The sequence below is a fragment of the Mustela putorius genome, unplaced genomic scaffold (assembly GCF_011764305.1).
Source record: "Mustela putorius furo isolate JIRA1106 unplaced genomic scaffold, ASM1176430v1.1 tig00000242_pilon_pilon_pilon, whole genome shotgun sequence".
Classification (NCBI taxonomy): domain Eukaryota; kingdom Metazoa; phylum Chordata; class Mammalia; order Carnivora; family Mustelidae; genus Mustela; species Mustela putorius.
This window is the reverse complement of record NW_025421325.1, coordinates 5,123,445-5,149,070: the sequence shown is the minus strand read 5'-3', so window position 1 is coordinate 5,149,070 and position 25,626 is coordinate 5,123,445. Positions and strand designations below refer to the sequence as shown.

General features: G+C 34.7%; 1 protein-coding gene across 5 annotated transcripts in view; it reads left to right on the top strand.

Annotated features, from left to right (window-relative positions):
- NEK1 (NIMA related kinase 1) overlaps positions 1-25,626 on the top strand; it is a 209,805-nt gene that overhangs the window by 50,258 nt on the left and 133,921 nt on the right. For all 5 annotated transcript variants that reach the window (XM_004758106.3, XM_045078305.1, XM_045078304.1 and 2 more), the window contains exons 13-17: positions 7,327-7,386; positions 7,629-7,688; positions 7,778-7,825; positions 7,993-8,067; positions 13,171-13,334. In XM_004758106.3, the coding sequence (XP_004758163.1) occupies positions 7,327-7,386; positions 7,629-7,688; positions 7,778-7,825; positions 7,993-8,067; positions 13,171-13,334 (407 nt within the window). The remainder of the gene's footprint in view (positions 1-7,326; positions 7,387-7,628; positions 7,689-7,777; positions 7,826-7,992; positions 8,068-13,170; positions 13,335-25,626) is intronic.

Sequence of the window (25,626 nt, the reverse complement as noted above, 5' to 3'; positions counted from 1 at the left end):
CCAACTTTCCTCTTGTGGTTGAGTTCTAGTTTCAAAGCATTGTGGTCTAAAAATATGCAGGGAATGATCCCAGTCTTTTGGTACCAGTTGAGACCTGATTTGTGACCCAGGATGTGATGTATTCTGGAGAATGTTCCATATGCATTGGAGAAGAAAGTGTATTTATTTTTTTATTTTTAATTTTTTTTGCTTTGGGATGGAATGTTCTCAATATATCTGTTGTAGTCTGTTTGGTCCAATGTGTCATTTAAAGCCCTTATTTCCTGTTGATCTTTTGATTAGATGATCTGTCCATTTCAGTGAAGAGTGTGGTAAAGTCCCCTACTATTACTGTGTTATTGTTGATGTGTTTCTATGATTTGCTTATTAATTGGCTTGTATAATTTGCTGTTCCCGTGTTAGGGGCGTAAATATTTAGAATTGTTGGATCTTGTTGGATAGACCCTTTAAGTGTGATATAGTGTCCTTCCTCATCTTTTATTACAGTCTTTGCTTTAAAATCTAATTTGTCTGATATAAGGATTTCTTTTGCTGCCCATTAGCATGATAAATGGTTTTCCACCCCCTCATTCTCTATCTGGAGGTGACTTTGGGTCTAAAATGAGTCTCTTGCAGACAGTATATTGATGGTCTTGCTTTTTTATCCATTCTGATACCCTGTGTCTTTTGATTAGGGCATTTAGCCCATTTACATCCAGAGTCACTATGAAAGATACGAGTTTAGTGCTATTGTATTTCCTGTAAGGTGATTATTACTGTATATTTTCTCTGTTCCTTTTTGGTCTATGTTTCTTTTGGACTCTCTCTTTGCTTAGAGGACCTCTTTCATTATTTCTTGTAGGGCTGGTTTGGTGGATAGCAACTTATATTTGAACATATTTTAAGACACTATATTTCCCCCTTCCACATGTTATATTTTTGATGTCACTCTTTATATCTTTTTGTTTTATGAATTCCTTAACTAATTTTTGTAGATTTAGTTAATTTTACTACTTTTTTTTTTTTTTAAGATTTTATTTATTTATTTGACAGATCACAAGTAGGCAGAGAGGCAGGCAGAGAGAGAGGAGAAAGCAGGTTCCCTGCGGAACAGAGAGCCTGATGCGGGGCTCAATTCCAGGACCCTGAGATCATGACCTGAGCGGAAGGCAGAGGCTTTAACCCACTGAGCCACCCAGGCGCCCCTTTACTACTTATTTCTTTAAATTTGTGTGTATCTTTATAAGTGATTAATCCAGTTTTTACCATTTCCAGCGAGCTTTTTACTTCTGTATGTTTTCTTTTTATTAATTATTGCCATTTCAACTTAAAGAAGTCCCTTAATATTTCTTATAAGGCTGGTCTAATGGTGATAACGTCCTTTATCTTGTTTGTCCAGTAAACTCTTTATCTTTTCTTTAAATCTGAATGATAATCTTGACAGGTAAAGTCTTCTACTTTGTAAGCTTTTCCCTTTTAACACTATTTATGTTATGACATTACATTCTGGCTTGCAAACTTTCTGCTGAGAAATCTGACAGCTTTCTGGGGTTTCTTTTGTATGTGACAATTTGCTTTTCTCTTGGTGTTTTTAAAAAATTCTCTCTTTACTTTTGATATTTTAATTATAGTGTGTGTTGGTGTAGCTTTCTTTTGGTTCATTTTATTTGGAATTCTCTGTACTCCCTGGACCTGGATTTCACTTTCTTCCCTAGGTTTGGGAAGTTTTCAGTCATTATTTATTCAGTTAAGTTTTCTGACCTCTTTTTTTTCTCTTCTTCCAGGACCCATATAATGCAAATATTATTCCATGTGATACTGTCCCAGAGGTCCCTTATTTTCATTTTTAAAATTTTTTTTTCTTTTTGATGCTCTGTCTGGGTGAGTTTCATGACTTTATCTTCCAGCTCACTAATCTGTATTTGTACTTCATCTTGTCTGCTGTTGAACCCCTCTAGTGTGTTTTTCAGTTCAATTTTTGTATTCTTCAGCTCTGACTTTTGTTTGGTACTTTCTTGTGTTTCCTTTCTATTTGTCAAAGTTTTCTCTGTGTTCACCCATTCTTGATCTGAGTTCAGTGAAGATATTTATGACCATTACTTTGAATTATTTATCAGGTATGTTACTTATCTTCATATTATTAGGTCTTTTTCTGAGACTTTTGTCTTATTCTTTTGTTTGGAACATATATCTGTTTCCTCATTTGGCTTTCTCTATTTGTTTCTCTGTATTGGGTGAAAGAGTATCTCTCCCAGTCCTGAAGGAGTGGCCTTCTTTTGGAACATACTCTTCTTTCTACCTATTTTGCTTGCCTTTCTGTGTTTGTCTCTATGGTATATGTGGAACAGCTGCTTTTCCTTAACTTGGGAGGAGTGGTCCTAAATATGGTTGTCCCTTATGTAGACTGTGTGTGCTTGATGACTTGTGGTGGCTGGGTGGAACTGTGACTGTTGTGGCCTGGAGGTCATAGGGCATTCTGTGCCCGGTTGCCTTGTTGGGATGGTGTGGCCAGAGTGGTCCTGTTGCTATCTGTTCAGAGGGTGCCCTAGGAGGAGCTGAAACTGAAACAGATCCAAGCAAGGGATTCTGGGATTCTTAATGCAGTGGGCACCCTGGCAGGATAGCTAAAACTAAACTGGTTACAGGCCTGGGAGGGAGTGTCTGGGGCCCCTAAATGCAGAGGACAGCCTGTCAGGAGAGCTGAAGCACTGTGTAACACAGAGGGTCCCATGGTTCTATACAGGGCACATTGGTCTGGTGAAACTGAACTAGATATATTTCGGGGTGTTCTAGGACTCTCTGCATAGAGAGTGCTCTGACAAAGTGAGTGGAGCTGAGGCCAGTACAGGTGGGGTGTTTTGGGGGCCTTCATACCTGGGGCACCCTGGCATGGCAGCTGGAGCTGAAGCAGGTATCACCTGGATGGTCCTATAGCACCATGCACCAGAGCTACCCTTATAAACTGTCCAAAGCCATGGTGGTCTGGGCCTGTGTCATTTTGGCACAAAAGGTGGAGCTGTAGTAAGTGCTGACCAGGGGATTTGTGTGCACTGCCCTCTGGCTACCTTGATGGCTGGATCTGGTGTGGGTTAGAGGCCTGGGGCCCATTGAAGTGGCAGGCCAGATAGGGTACCAGGACCCTGCTCCCTTTACTAAGGTAGAGGGGAGTGTAAACTGTGTTACTCACTAGCCCTTCTGACTTGGCCCAGAAAGAGTTCTATCAGCTCTCCCTGCCCCTTGGTGGATTTTTAAGACTTGCTCTTTTGTATGCTGGTTCTCTTTTAAAGCTCCAGAACTCCTGGGGCTGCTGTGGGCTAGGGACACAGAGCATGATGAAGTGGGTAGGCCAGCTTTGGTGTCTTGTACCTTAATCTGGTCTGTGCTTTCATGGCGGAGGAGGTAGTGTAAACCATGGTACTCCCAGCCACTTGTACCTAGATGGAGTTATAGTTGCTCCTCTGTTTGATGGAGTTCTAGGGCCAGATCTTTTATATACTAGTTGTTCTTTTAAACATCTTATTTTCTGTGTCCCAGGGCAGACCACTTTGTTTCCAGTCCCTCAGCACTGTAGTTCTCAACATTGGGGATGGGAGCCCCCCCCCATTTAAAAAAACAAAACAAAACATGTCTTTGTTTCTCTTGTTCTTTATTTAGTTGTGTAGAAGTTGTTAAATCAGCCTGTAGTTCACTAGGAGAAATTGCTCCCATAAATAGGTGTAAAGTTAGTGTGTTCATGGAGGTGGTGAAAGCTTGAAAATGAGAAGTTTATAAGAAAACTACAACCACTTAATAATATTATCTTGTCACTTTTTAACTGGAAAAATTTAGGCTAATAACATAGTATTACTACTTAGCATATGATAAAAATATTTGCATGTCAGAAACTTGTTTCAGTGCCTGTAATGTTATTTTTTTAAGGATTCTGTTCTTATGCCACCAGAGGGAGTTCTATGAATAGGTTTAGTTCTGATTTTTAAAAGGAAATGCAAAATAAAACATTTCTCTTAATGTGATGTTTTATGTTACCATATTTTCTCTTCTGTGTAGATACAGTTGAAGATACCTGTGTGATCTCAAAGAAGCAGCTTGTAGATAGAAACGATAATGTAGATAAATCCCCAAAACAGTATTAAGCAACAGAAACAAGATACAAAAGAATACATATTATATAATTCCATTCATTAGAAATTCAGAATCAGGGACGCCTGGGTGGCTCAGTTGGTTAAGCAGCTGCCTTCGGCTCAGGTCATGATCCCAGCGTCCTGGGATCGAGTCCCACATCGGGCTCCTTGCTCAGCGGGGAGCCTGCTTCTCCCTCTGCCTCTGCCTGCCATTCTGTCTGCCTGTGCTCGCTCTCTCCCACTCTCTCCCTCTGATAAATAAAATCTTTAAAAAAAAAAAAAAAAAAAGAAATTCAGAATCAGAAAAATAATAAAATATATTGTTTAGGAAGGCATATGTAAGTTGCAAAACAATAAAGAAAAGCAAGGTGGTAGTTAAAAAGTCAGGACTTTACCTCTGTAGTAGAGGTAGAATTTGTGAAAGGATACTTGGAGGGATTCTGGGTATTGGTTTGACTTGAGTTGTAGCTATATGGTTATTTATTTTTGCTAACCTCTGTGTAGATCTTTTATCTACTTTCCTATAGGTGACTTTGTATCCCAGTTTAAAAAAAAAAAAAAAAAAAAGGGACGCCTGGGTGGCTCAGTTGGTTAAGCGGCTGCCTTCGGCTCAGGTCATGATCCCAGTGTCCTGGGATCGAGTCCCGCATTGGGCTCCTTGCTCAGCAGGGAGCCTGCTTCTCCCTCTGCCTCTAGCCTGCCACTCTGTCTGCCTGTGCTTGTGCTCTATCTCTCTCTCTAACAAATAAATAAAATCTTTAAAAAAAAAAAAAAGAAAAGAAAGAAAAAAGAGGAGATGATTATGTGGAATAGATTAGAGAATTTGAGAAACTGACCCAAATATTTGTGTGAATTTATTATATGATACATGAGGCATTTTAAACCAGTGGGGGGGAAATATATCAGCTTATAAATTGTTATGAGATAATTGAATTTCCTAGAAATCCTAGAAAAATGTAGATTCCCAACTCATATCATGAATAAAAATTTATTTTAGGTAGGTCTACAAATAAAAATCTAACTATAAATGTTTAAAAATCTAAATATAAATTAAAGATCCAAATATAAAAATGAAACTAAGTGGCAGAAACAAAACATAGTATCGAGGTTAAAATGTCTTCTTAGTAAAACAATATATGCAGATCTCATAAAGGAAAAGATTGGCAGATTTAACTGTATGTAAATTATAAACTTCTGTATGGTGAAAGATACAACAAACAGCAACTAATAGAATGGGGAAAATATTTGTAACATCTGTAATAATCTTATTTTCTGCAGTATGCAAAGAGCTCCTGTAATTGAACAATGCCACAATTAGATGAACAATTGGTACATAAAAAGAGAAATGTTAGTATCTCTATACTGGGAGTTATTGTTAACCTTTTTAAAAGCAGAAAATCAAGATAGATTGATAATACTCAATATTCGTGAGACTGTGAGTAAATGAGTGTTTTGGTGGGAGTATAATTTGGTGCATACTCTTGGGAGGGCAGTTTTTCTCAACATCTAAGTTGTGTTAGACATGTACTTCCATGTCTAGAAAAATTGCCCTTCTGAAAGCTTGCATATGGCACAAAGATTAGTGGATAGGGAAGTGCCTTACAAGCATATGGAGTAGGAAAAAGTAGAACCAACCCAGTTATCCATCCCTAGAGGAATGCTAAAATAAATTAATTATATCCATTGTATGGAATATTGCCATTGTTAATTTGCTTACTACAGTGTGAAAATGTCAAGGAGCATTGTTAACAGTAAAAAGCATTTTTTCATCTAATAACACATTGTTATTACGTTTATGTAAGAAGCATAAAAAGCTAAAATTCTTTGTATGTATATAGTTATATATATACTTAAGTGTGTATTGGAAGGTTACTCATGAAAATACTGACAGTGGTTACCTCTACAAGTAGAGAGTGAAGTAGACTAACTTCTTACTATTGTTTAAATTTTATTTAATAGTGAACATATATTGTATAACTACTTTTTAAAAAATTTATCTCTTCAATATTGGGCTTTCTAAATGACATTTTATTTTCATATTAGAGAACTTTGAAAATTAACATCTGTATCTGAGGACAGAACTCAGTAATTGTAGAAGAACCCTTTTTCATAGTTTCTTTGAATCTGAGGTTTCTTTTTGCTTAAGAAACACCATACCAAACACTAGAGTCATTCTTTTATTTTTAGGAATATGTATATATATACTTTTTAGAGAAATTTTTAGAGATATATATATAACATACATATATATGTTTGTATTTTGTTTGTTTTTTTCCTGCTCTAATCTTTATTATTTTCTGGCTTTGGACCTTGTTCTTTTTCTAGCTCCTTTAGGTATACGGTTAGGTTTTGTATTTGAGATTTTTCTTGTTTCTTGAGGTAGGCCTATATTGCTATAAACTTCCCTTTTATTTTTTTTAAAGATTTTATTTATTATTTATTTGACAGAGATCACAAGTAGGCAGAGAGTCAGGCAGAGAATGGAAGGGAAGCAGGCTTGCTGCCAAGCAGAGAGCCTGATGTGGGGCTTGATCCCAGGACCCCAGAATCATGACCTGAGCCAAAGGCAGAGGCTTTAATCCTCTGAGCCACACAGGCGCCCCTAAACTTCCCTTTTAGAACAGCTTTTGCTTTATTCCAAAGATTTTGGATGGTTGTGTTTTCATTTTCATTTGTTTACATGTATTTCTTTTTTTTATTTCTCTTTGAATTCTTGGTTGATCCATTCATTGTTTAGTAGCTTGTTATTTAGCTCCATGTGTTTGTATTCTTTCCAGTTTTTCTTGTGATTGATTTCTAAAACCGTACCATTGTGGTTGGAAAGGATGCATGATATGGTTTTAATCTTTTTAAGTTTATTGACCCTTGTTTTGTGGCCTAACATTCTGGAGAATGTTACATGTGCATTGGAAAAGAATGTGTATTCTGAGGTTTTTGGGTGGAGTGTTGTATATGTATCTGTTAGGTATATCTGGTCTAATGTGATTTTCAAAGCTGCTGTTTCCTTGTTGATTTTCTGTCTGAATGATCTATCTATCCATTGATGTAAGTAGGTGTTAAGAGTTTCTTCCTATTATTGTGTTACTGTGGGGATAATATGTTTTGAAACAGAGTCATGGCAGTATTTGGCTTTACCTTTTTCTTATTTTAAGTTTCCACAAATTTGAATTTTTTAAATAGGTTCCTCAAAATCCTTATCTAATTTGTAGTTTTACTTTTTGTCCAGGCCCATCACATTCCAGTGAAGAAAGTGAATCCCGGAGAAGAAAGGAGGAAAATGTTTGAGGTATAAAGACATCTGTCTGCTTATTTTAAAGCTTTGCAAAAACAATTCTAAGAAACAAAATCTTATAAAACCTCCAAACCTTTCCTCCTTATTTCTTTCAAACAAATTAACCTTCAACTTAATCCTTTTTTTCCCTTCCTAATCTCCCTGGGCATATGTTTACCATTAGTATACTAACTTTCCTTATGAAACTAGAAAAAGTAGGAATTACTATTGATAAAACTGTTCTTTTTTTATTTAAGGAAGCAGCAAGAAAGCGAAAGTTGGAATTTATTGAAAAAGAAAAGAAACAAAAGGATCAGGTAGTTTTTTTGCTTTTTTCTTCCTTGCCAAGTTGTGGACGATAATAGTTTAAAGAGTTCTAAGAAGTTTGTCTTTAAAATTGTTACAGATTAGTTTAATGAAGGCCGAGCAGATGAAAAGACAGGAAAAGGAAAGGGTAAGAGGATAATCCATTTTTCCATGGTGCATTCTACCCCCTCCCCACACATATACTTTTTTTTCCCTAAAGGAATACACTGATTTCCATTGTGTAAGTAAATATATTTCATGTATTTTATATTAAATACTTGAAATTTTGTTTTGTTTGTTTCTTTTCCCCAAAAGTTGGAGAGAATAAATAGGGCCAGGGAACAAGGATGGAGAAACGTGCTAAGTACTGGTGGAAGTGGTGAAGTAAAGGTAGGCATTTGATACCCATATGGTTACACTGCTGTGGTTATTTTCTCCAGTTTCACCTTGCTCTTTGAAATGTATATAACTGACTTTAGGAGGAGGGGAGGTATTAACTTTTTACCTGGAATTCTTCATCTATTACAAATTCTTAGTTTTCCTACATGTATTTGATACATAATTTGTATTGATAACTAATATCTGGTAAATTATTTAAAAAGTTCAGTGTGAAGGCCATGATATATCATTTTTCCAGAAGAATCTTTTTTAAATTTCAATAAAATTTTTCACACTTCTGCCTAAAATTCTTTCATTGCTTCATCTGTCCTTAAGGAATAAGTTTTCATAAGATTCTTGTTAGACTGGTACCTGCCTATCTCTCTAAGCTCATCTCCATCCATTCCCTACCACAGGCTATGTGCTCAAGTGAGGCTGAACTAAAGATCATACTTGTTTTGAAGTTTTCTTATTGTGTGTAACCTGTCTAATCTCTTTGTCTTTTTGCACAGTGTTTCTCCTTACTTGAGAGCACCCCTCCCTCCCTCTTCACTGTCAATCCCACAACCAAACATTTATCTAGATAGCAGATTACCTAGCTAACCATTTAACTAGATATATTAATTCAGACACTCCTTTTGGGTAGATCCAGACTCTATAACCTTGGGCAAGTTACTTAACTTTTCTAAGCCTTAACTTCTTCATTAAAAAAAAAGGAAAAGAAAAGAAAAAAAAATTTAGAAAACAATGCCTGGAGTGTGGCTAGTAAGGACTCATAGGTTTGACTCCCTGTTTCTTTTTTGTTCTGTTTGTCTGAATCTAAAATTTCCTCTTTTGCTCTTGTAGTATCCTTAGGTATCTACAGTAGGCTGAATTTTAAGATGGTCTCTCAAAGTTATGATTCTGGTGTAGATACCTTGTATTCCCTCCCCTTGGTGGAACCTTATGGGTAAGGTGGTGTCACAGTTCTCTTGGTTAGATTTTGTTACATGGTGAAGTGGTAATGGGATAGTCACTCCTGTGATTACTGTTGACATTTAACGAGATTCCCTCATAACAGACGGGAAGGGGAGAATAAAGTCTGAGAGACAAGCTTCTGCTGGCCTCTAAAAAAGCAAACAATGTTGCAAGAAAGTATAGGTAGCCTTTAGGAGTAGATAGTCCTCTTTGACTAACAATTAGCAAGAAGGTGGTGACCTTAGAATTATGGCCACAAGGAAATGAATTCTTACAATATCTAGTGAACTTGAAAGAGGATCCTGATCCTCAGATGAGAATTGCAGTTCTGGCTGACACCTTCATTGCTCTCTAGTGAGATCCTGAACAGGAAACTTGGCTAACTGCATCCAGACTGCTGAGCCAAGAAAACAGTGAGACAATGGGTATTGTCTTAAGCTACTAAGTTTGTGGTAATTTGTTACACAGCAATAAAAAAATGAATATACTTTTATTCCTCTGTATTATAATTTTAATGCATGTCATCCAATCAACTTTTAGTCAACATGTCTTTATTTTTTTAATTTTATTTTTTCAGTGTTCCAGGATTCATTGTTTATGCACCACATGTCTTCAAATTGTGAATTCATTTCCTGACCCAAGCTCATTAGTATTTAGGTTCTAAATAGATTTGTCAGATTGACTTGTTACCATTTTTACTTCTTTTCCCCAAAAGTTATGATTTGAATAAAAGTTCGTTTTATGTAGATATGTGTGTTCTGTGCTGGCTTTCATATTTTTTATATTACGTATTAATAATTCAGTAAGTCACTTTTTCTAATTCTGTGTTAATATATTATACTGTTTTTAGTAATATACTTTTATCTTTATTATACTTTAGCATTTTTGTGCTGTACTATCTACTGTACTTGGAAGTACAGCTTGCTACCTCCTGAATGACAAGAATGACTAAGTTTTGCCCATTCTAAAATAACTAATTCCATATCTTAACTGATTATAAAATAAAACTTAACAATTAAAATGTAGGCCCTTTGATTTTGTCAAGCATTTTATATCAGTTACATGGTTAGTGTTGAGAATTTGATTATTTTTTCTTCTCCTTTTGCATATATCCTCTATGCAATAAGATGTGTTTTCTTCTATGATGTCTAAAGCTATACTTAATCCTGAAGTCCAGTTTAATCAATGTTGTTTGGTAACTGATTAGGACAGTTTTTCAACAGAATTCCATCGTATGTGCTTAATAGATTTCTGCTTCATTTTATAAACTTTTATAATGCTTTTATTGAGGATTAAGAAAACTATTTCTCATGACTTAAAGCAAATTCTTTTTTCTTTTAATTTTTTCAAAGATTTTATTTATTTATTTGACAGAGGGAGAGAGAGCACAAGTAGGCAGAGTGGCAGAGGGAGAAGGAGAGGGAGAAGGCAGGCTCTCCACTGAGCAGGGACCCTGATATGGGGCTCGATTACAGGACCCTGGGATCATGACCTGAGCTGAAGGCAGCCGCTTAATCGACTGAAAGCATATTCTTATGTTAGTTTCTGTACTTCTTTCCCATGGAGTTTGAAATAGTTAACCTCTTAGGTTGTTTGATTTCTCTAAGCCTCTTAGATTGTTTGATTTCTCAACAGTTGATAGGGACCTAGAGCCTCAGTATAATGTTGATCAAATTAAGGAAATCCCCTAACTAAAGATAAAACAAACTAGACATTAAGGGAAAGATTTCAAAATTAATACCATTATTATAAACTTCTAATAAGGCATTATTCAGAGTATAAATTACCAAATGTCTTTGGTTATTTAATATCTGCAAAATCTGGGACTTACTGCTTTATTTCTGATGTATCTCTTATGAATGTGTTTTTTTAAAAATTATGTAATGTTGCGCATACATAGTTGGATCATACGGTGATCATAATATGTGAGAAGCTTACCTGTTGTTTGAAAATATATTCAAATACTACTCAGCAATAAAAAGCAATAAGCTGTTAATACATGCAACAACATGGACCAGTCAAAAACATACTGAGTTAAGGAAGCCAGACATAAGAGTACATATTGTATGATTTCAGATACATGAAATTATGGAAAAGGCAGTCCAATCCATGACAGAGAGCAGATCAGTGGTTGAGTGGCTGGGATGAGGGAACGTTGACTGCAGAGTAATGAGGCAGCTTTTTGGGGTGATGGATATGCTTTTGATTGTGGTAGTAGTTACACAAGTCTATATATTTGTCAAAACTTATCCACCTGTGCTTCTAATTGGCGAAGAAGGTGATTTTTGAAATATCATATTGCTTGATATTTTGAAATATATTGCTTCAGTGTTCTAGTCCAGTATTTTCAGTATTACTTTCAACATTACTTTCCAGTATTTTCAGCCTTCATTTTGCTAAAGGGAAACATTAGACAATTCAAGTCTACAACATTAGACTCAGATTCAAGTCAGGTGATATTAGCACCAGACTATATTCAGAGAGTAACCAATCTCAAAAGAGATGCAACTGCTTTTCATCACAAGTCTGATTCTGAATCTTGCCTTGAGAGGCACATTTTGAAGATGTGTGTGAGGATTCCTTTAATGGGGTTTCCTGCCTACTTAGTTACCTTCCCTGTTTCTAACAACTTTCATCTCTTCTCAGACATCTTCAATCAGTTATCTGTATTCATTTCCAGTTTTTTTTTTAACTCATGCTTTCTTATAATATTGTCTGCAGCTTACTATGTCAAGATTTTATCTCACTGGGTACACTGAAATTTACCTGATTCTGGTATTTTTCTTTGCCTCTTTTCTTTGCCAGATTTCTTCCTTAAGATGTGATCACTTGGAAGATCTTTTACTTGTCAGTATTCTGGCTTCTGTTCTTATCACTTCCCCCACAAAAATGGGTTTTGAAATGATACCACTCAACTTCAGTCATAACAGTTTCTTTTTAGTGTTGTTGACCTCTGCATTTGAGATTATTAATTTCCTCTTGATTGTGAAATTCTTTCACCTTGACTTGTGCAGCATTGCACACTTACTTTTAAAACTCTTATCCTTGTCTGACATGTTTTCTAACTATGAGTTTTCCACACAGTTGAGTTCTTATGTTTCAGTAGTTGTAGCATTATGTCTGCCTTTATTCTTTGTTATTCAGAGAGAGACTCCACAGTTCCCTTCCCTTTTTCATTGATTGCCTTTCTTTACTTCTAGGCTTGTGACTAGGCATCAGGGCAGTAAGCCTTCCAATTAGTTCCTCTACCTTTTTCTCTCTCTTATTACTGCTTATCATGCATCCTTTGACTCACCTTCTTAAAAACTGTTTTGCTTTGCTATACATTTCAGAAAGTTTATAAATGCTTTATGTTGTCCTTTATTATATGTCCTTTATTATATTATTATATATTACATATTATATATCTATAGCAGTTAGAGATTCTAGCCTTTTTGACCAATGTCTGCCTTCTTTTCATATTTGTTTGCATACTCTTTTCCTCCTCCTGCTGTCAACACCCAAATATTACACATACATTGCTTATTTTTACTTTAATACCCTGGCTCATATTTAATCATTCAGTCTATCTTTGTTACTTTGCTTTCGAGGCTGGGTTGAACAGTATCTTTCTCCAGTGCCTTTTTTTTTCTTTTGAGGAATTTTTATTTCTGGTAAGTTTTTTTCTATTTTTATCAAAGTTGCTCAGTCTCAGTACTTACTGTGTCTTTACCATTTGTGGAGTTGAAGGATTTGAGGTATATTAAATGCCATATGTAAATGTTTTTGTTAAATATAATTTCAAATGTTACTAAAATAGGCTCTGCTTTTACTTATAAACTGTACATGTTTAAACTTAATAGAATGGCATCATAAAATGTGTATGAGAAACTTGTTTCAAAACTTAAGACCAGACTTTTCAATATTTACAATTTTAATCTTTTTATATTTTTGTTTGTTAAGTTATGCTTTATTCTTAGTAACAAAGTATACTACTTTTTGAATGTTAATGGTTATAGTAGGAAAACATTTTGCTTTAGGCTGTTTATTAATGTGTTCAAATTAGCTAATTGCTTTTTAAAAGTCATGTGTTGAAAAGAAAACCTTTCTTTTGAGGGTACTACAGGCCTTTTGGGCCTTATGAGATAAATATGTGAGAGCTCTTTGTTTAATTCCTAGGCTCCCTTTTTTGGCAGTGGAGGGGCTGTGGCTCCATCATCTTTTTCTTCTCGAGGACAGTATGAACATTATCATGCTATTTTTGATCAAATGCAGCAACAAAGAGCAGAAAATAATGAAACTAAATGGAAAGGAGAAATATATGGCCGAAGACATCCAGAAAGGTATGGCTGTGTTCTGCAGAAGTTGCTTCTGCTTTGCTTCAGAGAAAATAACAAAAGTCATTTTGCATGTTTACCTGCAGAGGAATTTCACCTGAAATACATCCCAGGATTTCCTAAGGGGCTATAGGTCCTCACCACTTCCCAAATGCTGATTCTCTTAGAACATCTTTGAAAAGATTGAAGATCATGTCTAAATTAACCAATGTAAACAGGTTGAGCTGTGATGATCCATAAATTCATTCTTGTGTGTAATTTTGTCTTATGTCCTATATAGCTTAGTATCTATGCTTTGTATATGTTTTCTCTATTGATTACAAAGAATATTTTTTTTGCCTTTGGATGCAGTAATTTTCTCAGATGCAAATTTGGCCTTTGATTATATTTGACAAGTGTGTAGCTTTTCAATTTAGCCTAATTTTTGTAGCTTATTTATATGTTATAGTCTGAATATACTTACTTAAAGGAAGATGTGATAATATCACTTCAAACCACCATATGATCATAATAATTTCACCCACTTGCTTTAAATGAATCAAAATATATTAAAATGGAATCACACTTTATGCAAAATTTCAAAGCATGCCTTTTTCTTTCTCTCTTAGAATCCTACTTTTTGTTGTTTTGGCTTGTTTTCTTACATGTGTCTCTGATTGATGACTATGACCTTGTTCATCAGATATTTCCTTTTCTTTCACTGAATTAATTTAATATGATACTAATCAGTAGTCTTAATTTTCATGGTTCCTTTTTTCTTAAGTATGCATACATGTTTTCCTAGATATTCCCATTTTTTTCTATAAAACATCTGTTTGAAAAAAAGCAGATAGCATTTTGTGAAAATTTAGTTACATTGTCTTTTTCATGTCATTTTAAGGAGAATACTTTCAAATGTAATAAAAATCTTTATGATCCCTGTCACATACAAAAGATGATTAAAATGTAGGTGAGCAGAGTTAGATAAATGAGGTGAATATAAATTAACATTATGAATTATATACAGTAGCCTAAAGTATTAATTAAGCTAATTGTAGAGTCTTTTTGAGAAAGGAAGGCTACCAATTCACAATATGCATTTTTTTTTTTAATGCAATGGGAAAGCAAATTTGTGTGTGGCTTTTATGCTGTGGTGTTATGGATATTCTAGTGTTTAATTTGGCTTTATTTTGCTTTATATTGATATAAAATAAATAAGTATAGTATAAAGAAAATAGAGATAGTTATGTTATGCTTCTTCACACTGTTCATCTTCTAGTTGAACATTTCATTGAATGATAAAAAATGGTCCAATGTAGACCATTGGACCATTTTTTATCAAACTTCTATTATAACCTTGAAATGTTTGCATATGTTTTGAGTTTCAAATTCTCTTAAATGGCTACCTCTTCCATTATACCACACCTTCCATTCAATCTTTGTTTTGCATTAGATGTAGTTTCACTATTTTGATTTTCAGTTTTTGAATCATTTGTGGTTATGATCATATTTATTTCATTTATATCAACTCTGTAGGCTTAGCAGTACTCAGACATATAGTATACATTTTCTTATTTTGCATGAAATTATTGTTCTTATTATTAATGATAGTAGGTATTTTTGAATGCTTATTATATACCAAGTTGGATTTATTCATCACAGCAACCCTTTTAATTAGGTATTATTCTTTTAATAAAGATGAGCAAATTAGGATTTATAGAGATTTAAAATTTATGAAAGGTCAGTTAGCTAGTAAGTGGTAGAGCTCAGATTTAAACTAAGTCCATCTGACTGTAGAGTTTTCCTTAAACACGCTCTCTATTTTTAAAAAAATTTTATTTATTTGAGAGAGACAGAGTAGCAATAGAGATAGAGCAAAAGTGGGGAGGAGATCGAGAAGTAGGCTCCCCACTGAGCAGGGAGCATAATGTCGAACTCAATCCCAGGATCCTAGAACCTGACCTGAGCCAAAGGCAGATGTTTGAGCCACCCAGGTGCCCCTTAAACACTCTTTTATGAAGATCTGTCAGCTTCTTGAGATATTACTAGTGAACAAGCTAAAAAGTTATTACTTTAGTTGGTTATAAAGTTTTAAAATATTGGGTACTTTAAACATTTAACGTGGTATCAGTAACTGCATGAACTTTCGTATATACTCACTGAATTTATTTTGATTTTATTTGAGGACATGGAAAATAGAAAAACTGGCAGAAAACTAAAGATCATTGTATGTCATATAATTTTCAAAAAGCATATTCTATAAACTAGACCAGTTTTCTTCATTTCGATCCCTGGCAAGATTAAAAGCAATGTCTGCAAGTATCTTAGGAGGAAGCAGTAATCACTCTGACAACGTATAAATTCACACAGAATAGAGTATGTCAAATACATTTTTTTGTATGTTGTTTTTACGGTTATAGGCTAGAAGTTCAGTTCTCAAACTGTATGGTGAAGCAACCTAGAGCATCATAGTGCCTTGGATATTTTATAATTTTGAAGAAAGCACAACTATATCTTTTGGACAAAGCACAGATAACTACTCTTAAACAGTTTGGACCTAACTAATAAATGAAATTGCTAGGTATTTCTGTTGGCCTAGAGGCAGTATGAAAAAATTAATTAGATACCTAGTAGAGTAGATAAACCTCAGCAGTATATTATTTGTATTCATAGGATGCTAATTAATATTTTTATGTCATCCAAATAAAAAAATTTTAGAGGCTTGTCATCAAACTAATCTTACTTTTTAAGGTGGGCATAGAAAAAACATTTAAAGGATGCAGTCATCGTATTTCATACAGAAGATACTAAATGGAAAGAAATAGTAAATAGATTAGGTAAGGTAAGATTGATTAGGACACAAAGAAATCTCTGTAGACCATAGCTACAGTGAACTTGAATTGGATAGAATTTAACAGGAATAAATTTGATGTACTTTTGAGTCTGAAGAATTATCTTCCCCCCAAAATACATAGTTGAAAAAGGTTTATAAATAGCATGCCTTAAAAAAAAAATAAACTAAATACCCTTCCTTTTCTCATGGATCAAATTATAGCCCCTAAATGGCCTACAATGTCTCATAGAGGCCTCTCTACTCTTTCTTATCTTGGTGCTTCTGCTTTCTATACTTCTAGGAGTGAAGAGATAAAAGACATTTTTCCCCCATCTTATTCCTTTGCATCTGCTGCTTCCTCTGCGTAACATACTTTTGCCTCTGCCCACTTTGCCTGGCTAATGCCTGTTCATTATTCTGGCCTTGGTTTATGTTAACAGTTATTTATTAGCTCTATAAAATAAAATTGAGGACCTGCTTGAGGAATTCTGGCTTTTAATTTTGCCAGGTAAGTCCAATAAAAAAAAAGTTATCAGCCCTAATTCCATCCTTTGACAAAAGAATGGACTTTTTCCCTTTTGTTTTTTTAAGTAGCCTCCACATTCAGCATGGAGCCCGCTTGAGCTCATGACCCCTGAGATCGAGACCTGACTAGGAGTTGGAGGCTGGGGCGCCTGGGTGGCTTAGTTGGTTAAGCATCTGACTCTTGATTTTGGCTCCGGTCATGATCTCAGGGTTGTGAGATCAAGCCCTGTGTTGGGATCAGCACTCAACAAGGAATCTGCTCCAGATTCTCCCTCTCCCTCTGGCTCTCCCTGCTGCATTCACTCTTTCTCTGTCTTTGTCTCAAATAAAAAATATTTTAAAAAAGACTCAGACGCTTAAGTGACTGGGCCACCTAGGAGCTCCAAAGGAGTGGACATTTTATTTTATTATTTTTTTAAAGATTTTATTTATTTGACAGAGAGAGGTCACAAGTAGGCAGAGGGGCAGGCAGAGAGAGGGGGAATCAGGCTCCCTGCTGAGCAGAGAACCCGATTCAGGGTTCCAGTCTTTTCTATTGTTTTTCTCTGCATTTATAAGGAGTTTGCAGGAGAGAAGCAGATCTTTGATACATGATTTAAACTTGCTTTTTTTTTTTTTAAAGATTTTATTTATTTATTTGACAGAGAGAGAGAGAGAGAGACAGTGAGAGAGGGAACAAAAGCAAAGGAAGGTGGGAGAGGGAGAAGCAGACTCCCCGCTGAGCAGGCAGCCAGATGTGATGCGGGGCTCCATTCCAGGACCCTGAGATCATGACCTGAGCCAAAAGCAGCCACTTAACTAAGCCACCCAGGGGCCCCCAACTTGCTTCTTTTTCCTTAATTTAACCTATTGTGAATATGTGAATATATTCTCCACCAGGATCTGAACTTAAGAGAAATAAACTTGACTGCTCAGCATTAAATTATAAAATCAACACACTAAAAAAGAATAAATAAGCTGTAAACCTAATGAGATGGAGTGGCTTGTTGACAAAGACAAGGTTTTTGTTGAGACCTGATCCCATTAACATGTACAAATAAAAAAATTAACTTATGAGGATGATAGTAAATGCAAAGGTAATGGTGAGAGAGATGAAGGGTGCCCCAAAAGCTCCCCTTTAGCTATCCCAGCAACAACCAAGGAAGGAATGCTCAATTCATCCTTAAGGCCTCTTCAAACAGGCTCATTTCTACTATAAAGAAGCATGTGTCCTGTTATGACAGCATTTCATAAGACCAACTAATTCAGGCTTAGAACAGCGGTAGTGACTAGCCAGTATTCATTCTCGGACCAGTGGTATTCTATCACTAAGTTTTCTATAGTTGTCAATAATATAAAGAAAAAGAAAAGAATCCTATGTGAAAGGGAGATGACAAGGTACTTAGCTTCCAGTATTTTTAAAAATAGGAAATATGTAAGCAATCTTGAACTCAGCAATGGAAACAATATTAAAAGGGAACTTTTTTAAATATTTTAATATTTAATATTTTAAAATATTTTAAAAACTAAATATTTAAAATCTTTAAATATTTATTTAAATATTTAAATATATTTAATAAATTAAATATATAATTAAATAAATATTTAAATATTTTAAAAACTAAATGTTTTTGAGTAAAGCAAAACACTGAGGAGCAAAGTTAATAGCTTAAGTTTGAGGGAGTTATAAAAGTTGTTGATCCATGACAGTGGAAAAGGATTATAGCATATATGTAAATATGAGACAAAGAGGATTATGAAGCATGGGGTTAGGAGAATATCATACAAACAGCAGTAAAATTGTTTCCTTACCAATGATTACTAGTTATAAAAGATAAGGGTATTTATTTATCTATGTATATAAATAAATAAGTAAATAAATAAACCCTGTTATATATATAATATGTATATTTATATAAAATAGAAAAGCCTGGAACCTAGTATAATTATATTGTGCTATAAGAATATAAATACCTATAGGATTCTTTTTTTTTTTTTTTTTTTTAAGATTTTGTTTTATTTCAGGGAGAACACAAGCAGGGGAACGGCAAAGGGAGAGGGAGAAGTAGGCTATATCCCAGGACCCTGGGATCATGACCTGAGCTGAAGGCAGACAGTTAACCAACTGAGCCAACCAGGCACCCCTCACACAGGATTCTTGAGTTGGGTTTTTTAAAAAGATTTTATTTATTTATATGAGAGAAAGAGGAAGAACATGTAGCGGGTGGGTAGAGGGAGAGGAAGAAGCAGACTCCCCACTGAACAGGGAGCCCGACATGGGGCTCACTCAATGCCAAGATGCCAAGATTATGATCTGAGCAGGAGGCAGATACTTAACCAACTGAGCTATCCAGGTGCCCCTCACATAGGATTCTTAACCAAACATTCATATATCTTTTCTCTCCCTTTTGTTCATGGAAAGGTGAAACCCGAAGGAAAGTCACCAGTGGGTTTTCTGTCTTGTTTTTCTGTTTGCCAAAGTGATACAGGTTAGTTTCAGAAAAAGTATGAAGCATAAGGAGGGTGTTAGCAGGAATGGAAATCACTACTTATCTCTACAGAGATAGTTCCTGTGAAGACTTTGGTCTATTTTCTTTGCATTTATTTCCTTAGTTAGTGGAGATAAAATCATATGTACACATTTATATCTTTTTTTAAAATCTATTTTTATTTAACATTTTTACCATAATATTTTCCCATGCTAAATTGTTTTCAAGGGAATTTTGATGTCTCTGTAGGATTCCAGGGTCTGAATTATCATATTTTATGTAACCAATCTCCTACTGTAATTGTAATTTTTTAAAAAGATTTTATTTATTTATTTGACAGAGAGAGATCACAAGTAGGCAGAGAGGCAGGCAGAGGGAGAGGAAGAAGTAGGCTCCCTGCCAAGCAGAGAGCCAGATGCGGGACTGAGATCATGACCTGAGCTGAAAGCAGAGGCTTAACCCACTGAGCCACCCATGTGCCCCTGTTTGTAATTTTTTATTTGTTTGAAATTTTTTTTGCCAAATTTTATTTTTTGTTATTTCTGTATAATAAAATCTTAGAAGGGCAACTATTAGATTAAAGAAGTTGGTCAGTTATGTTCTTGGTGAAGATTCTAGAAAGAAATATTAATATATTAATTAAACTTATTTAACTAAATGTATTTATTAACTAAATAGTACTGAATTTCTGTTTGGGAAAGTTGAACCAATTTATGTTCAATCTAACAGTATATGATAGTGCCCATTTTATTACATGCTGGCCAGTACCAGTAGCTTCTTAGGAGCTAAAGAAGTTTTTTTAAAAATACAAAGTTTGAAATTAAAGTAGTAGAGGAGATGAAGTTTTCCCTATATTCTATACTGGTTACGTAAAAGGATATTGATAAACTAGGTACTTCTAAGAATAGCGATTTATGAGGATGATGATGACAGTAATAAAAATGGAGTTAATATTCAGTTGGGCACTTTCTGCCAATACGAGTTTGAAGTAATTTACAAATATAGTCAATTCTCATTATTTGTGGAGTGTGTGTGTATGAATTTGACTACTTGCTATAATTTATATGTTAAGAAAAAAATTTATATGTAACCCCAGAATCAGTATTCCCAGTATTCCCCAGTCATTCATGGATTTGTACAGAGCAGCAAAAAAATTATGGTTGTCCAGTGCACATATTCCAATCTGAAAAGGCAATACTTTCTTGTTTCAGCACTTGCAAACAAATGTAGTTTTCGTGGTGTATTTATTACCAAAGTTTGCATTTTTGTGTATCATCTTGGTGATTTCACTGTTTAAAATGGCCCTCAAACAGCACTGAAGTACTGTCGGATGTTTCTAAGTGCAGGAATGCTGTGATGTACCTCATGGAGAAAATATTGTGTCAAATAAGCTTTGCTCCAGTGTGAGATAGAGTTTAGTGGCTGAGAGTTCAGGGTGTATACATTAAATAAGGTGTCTTTAAATAGAAACATACATAAAACAATGTTATATATATCAGTCCATTGTGGAAGATGTTGTAACAAGAGGCCAGTAGGAACATAACTGTATTTTTTCCTATGGGTGGTAGTTTAGTATTGGCTAATTCATTGTTCATGGTGACCTTACAGAACATAACTACCGTGAATAATGGCAATTGACCATAGTATTAACTCATTTATTTGTCACCAATGCCATGGGGCATGTATTATAATTCTCCGTTTTACAGATTAAGAAATTGAGGCACTGCATAAACAAATGATTTGTTGAAGTCCACATAACTGTTAGTAAAACCAGGAGTTGAAATTGGACAGTTTGTTTCCAAAGTTCACTCGCTTCACTTGTGCAATATTGAATTTAGTGAGGATTAAAACAATTTATTAGGAAAATTAAAGAAGCTGGGAGAATTTAGCCACCATCAAAGAAAGCATGCTTAAAGGAGCAAGCCTAAAAAAATTGGATAGCTTTTCATGTAAAAGAGAAATTAGACTTACTTATATTTCCACCATGTAGAATTACTATGACTTGGAGAAGTCGAGGAACTGATTTTAGCCCAGTATTAGGGCTGTTCAATGGCCAGCCTATCATAGGATTTAATGAATATCCTCAAACTGAAACTATTAATCTAGAGATTTGAATGACCATGTGTCAGGAAATCCAGATGGGAATAGAGAAATGCTTTATTCAGCAAGAAGTTAGACTAGTTAATACTTAAAGTCTCCTCCAATTTAAATATTATGATTCTTTTGTCTTGTACTTTTTAGTGGCCATTAGCATTAAAGAACATTTTCCTCACACTGTAATGCAACTGGTTTTATTGTTATATGTATGTCATTGTTTTTGCTGGTCAGTTCTTTTCCCTAATTCAAATTGAATCAGCAAATTGATATTTATGGTCAACTCACTCTTTCAGATTCTCTTTTCCTTATATTTTTGGATCATCCCTATTTGCCTGCTCCCCTCCATATGGCTTTACCTATTTTTCCTCTTCCCTTATTATCAGTAACTCTGGCCAGTCTGACTTCACGTGTATGTCTCTTAACACACCGCTTCAATTAGCTTTCTCTTTAAGACTTTTTTTTGAGCAGTTTTAGGTTTACAGCAAAACTGAGGGAGAATGTACAGAGATTTCCCATCTATTATCCCTGTCCCCACATTTACATAGCCTTCCCCCCATGAGCATCTTGGATCAGAGTGGTACACTGTTGTAGCTGATGATCTTAAATTCAGTTAGTTTTTTATTATTAGAGCCTCAGTCATGTAAGACCATTTTATAAAACTATTGACTACCTCTTAACACTTGTGTTTTACTTTTCCAAGTCTTTTTCTCTAGTGCATCATTTAATTTGTTTAAAGTTGATAGCAGTTCCATTCCATCAGATTAGCATTATGCCAGTTAAACAGAGGAGGAAGCTTAATGAATAAACCGCCTACATTCTTTTCTCATCTCATTAACTCTGTGCCACTCCAGCTCTTTTACCTTAAACCATACTGACTCATTTTTTTATTTCTCAGATTATTTCTTCTACGTGTATTGCTACTTATTTTTGTGTTGTTTTTACCCCTTAATCACTCAAAATCATTCCTCAAAATTTTTAAATATCCCTTACGCGTAAAAGATTTGAGCCATGGATGTGAAGTAACCTACCCAGATTTTGGTCCTTATTCATGCCTTTGTAATAAGAAAAGGAAAGGGAAGAACTTACTTCTCCCTGCCCCACCAAAGATAATTCCTTCTATTTAATGCATTTTAATGTCTCTATATTTTACTTTCCAAATTCCTAATTTCTTACTTTATAATTGTGGTTTGTATAGTGTTTGTGTTACCATTACTTTATTATTAATTTAGACTACTGTTTTATTGATTTTAAGTGGAATAATTTTGGAACTCAAAAGATGGAGAAGACAGAATGTTTAATTTGTCTAAAATAGTATGTGCCTATGAGTTCCTAATGTGTAATGAAGAAAATGACCATTGAGTAAATTGACTATTTCTGGTTTCTCTCTGTGAATGTAGCATGGATAGTTTGTGCTAATAGTCTAGCAGTTTTATAGTTTTAGAGAGGAATAAGAATATGAGTAGTATGAGTTCTTATTTTGGTACATACAAAGTAGTAACAAATGTGAGAAATAAAGACAGTATATTTATAGGTTTTTAAGTGTTGTCAGGTGTCATAGAATCAATTAAAGATTTTGTCCTTTTATTCTTTTTTTTTTTTTTTTTTTAAAGATTTTATTTATTTATTTGACAGAGAGAAATCACAAGTAGATGGAGAGGCAGGCAGAGAGAGAGAGGGAAGCAGGCTCTCCGCTGAGCAGAGAGCCCGATGCGGGACTCGATCCCAGGACTCTGAGATCATGACCTGAGCCGAAGGCAGCGGCTTAACCCACTGAGCCACCCAGGCGCCCGAGTCCTTTTATTCTTTTAATAAGGTTCATTGTTCTCATTTTTGTATATATTAAATCAAACTTGAATTTTTGGAACTCTGTTTATACATCTTTACATCTTCAAAGACAGATAAAATATTGGTAAATAGTTGACACTCAATATTTGTTTAATAAAAGGGAGGGGAAAATAAAAAATGTTAAAGCAAAAATCACTACAGGATTTAAGTTTGTGATTGAAAACAATGAGTTATGTAACCTACTTATTTAAACTAGCTTTGGAAAAGATTTTTCAGTGACTCTAAACCTATAAATCACATAAATAAATAGAATGGGAATACTTTATAGATTTGAATGGTATGAAAATCTATAAATCAAAACCATTATACATATGACCATGTTTTACTAAAATAATTCCATGCAACTATTGTATTAATGTGTCAGTTGGAGATTTAGAGTGACAAACATTGGACGTTGTATCAGGATGGGAATTGAAACATGTTTTACTTTTATTAAGGTTAGAGATGCATTCAGAATACAAAGCAAAGGGATCAGCAATTTTATTTAATTGTAAGTGATGCTGTAAACTTCCAGGACCCCACAAAAGAACCTTAACCAGTAGAAGTGCAGCTTCAGTGTCTGAGTGTGTGAGTGTTCTTAAAGATTATGGGCCCTCTTCAGGCCACGCCATATATAAAGGGACTATACCTGACTAGGACGCAGCCTTTTCTAGATATATCCAGGGAGATAAGTTGCATCCAGACTAGATATTAATCCCATAATTATGTGGTACATAATATGACTACTAGAGGATAGCACATGTGCACTACAGAGGCATAACCAAATTCTCATTCATTATTCTTAATCTATTCAAACCTCTGTGGGTTATGTGAAGTACATTCCTGAATTTGGTAATGTGGAACTAGATTAAGAGTTAACTACCTACATATACCTGATAGTCATAATAAAAGGCTTTTAACCAGCTATAGAGATTACCTAACCCTAGAAGATGCCAGTGATGAAAATCAGGAAGTGTTTAAAACTATTGGAAGACAGAAAAGATATTACTTCATGTATTATTCAGAACATAACTTAGTCAAGGTCTTTTATTTTTTATTTTTTAATTTTTTTAATTCATTATCTTAGTTATGGTCTTAAAGAGAAGCTGTAGGTAGTTTGTGTGCCTTAGTAGCCAAAATATCAGTAGAAGCACAATCACTTGTTCATCTTTTTAACTACCTCCAGAATTAACTGCAGTTGATATTATGAGTTCTCTGATTATTGGGGCTACGTTTTATTTATCTTTGTATCTTTCAAAATATATAACAGGCATAATATATAAAAGGCAAAATATATATTAGGTACAGTAGAACAGGTACAATATATATTAGATGTTCAGTAAATGTTGTTTATATATATTTTTTAAATTAAAACTTAAATTTTTAAAAATTAAAAATTATTTTAGAGAGAGGGAGCACATGCAAGCAGGGGTGGGGGGGCAGAGAGAATCTTTTTTTTTTATAAGATTTTATTTATTTATTTGACAGAGATCACAAGTAGGCAGAGAGGCAGACAGAGAGAGAGAGAGAGGAGGAAGCAGGCTCCCTGCAGAGCAGAGAGTCCAATGTGGGGCTCGATCCCAGGACCCTGGGATTATGACCTGAGCTGAAGGCAGAGGCTTTAAACCCACTGAGACACCCAGGTGCCCCAGCAGGCTCCAGACTTAGTGCAGAGCCCAACTCAGGCCTCGCTTTCACAACCCTGAGATCATGACCTGAGCTGAAATCAAGAGTTGATGCTTAACTGACAGAACCAGTTAGTCATCCTTGTATTTTTCATTTGTAGTCTAAGCTCAACATGTTTACATTCTTTTATAATTATGAGTGAAAGATACAGAAATATAACCTTTACATTTTACTTTTTAATAGTTATGATACTCCAGGAATTTAGACATTGGTTTTTACTGTGTTTTGAAAACTCACACAAACATTTTATTCATTTTTGAATTTGTATTTCATTTTTGAAATTGCTACTATACTGCTTTAATTTTAGTTCAGTGCTGTTTAAAGAAGGTTCTTAGATATATTTGGTACAGAGTTCTGCAATGAGTTTCACTACTTGGACACTATGGAGATTCTTCTATAATTAAATATAGTCCAAAACAATTTTATGTGTTTATAAGTTGAATAGCGTAAGTAAATGTGAGAGAAACCTTCTTGGTAAGATTTGGAATAGTAGTATAGATTTTACTTCTATTTAAAATAGTGAAGAGGGGTGCCTGTGTGGCTCAGTTGGGCATCTGCCTTCGGCTCAGGTCATGATCCCAGGGTCCTGGGATTGAGCCCCACATTGGGCTCCCTGCTCAGCAGGGAGCCTGCTTCTCCTTTTCCCACTCCCCTTGCTTGTATTCCCTCTCTCCCTGCCCCCTCTCTCTCTGTCAAGTAAATAAATCATTAAAAAAAAAAAAAGCGAAGACTATGATTTAGGTAGTAGATAATAAAATATATAGCTATTTCATTACAGGGGAAGGTTTTATTTCTTGTTCTGCAACAAAGAAAACATTTAGAATAAGGCTAATTTTTAACTTTTTGAAATACTTAATGTTCAGAATTTCTGACTTTTGCTATTTGT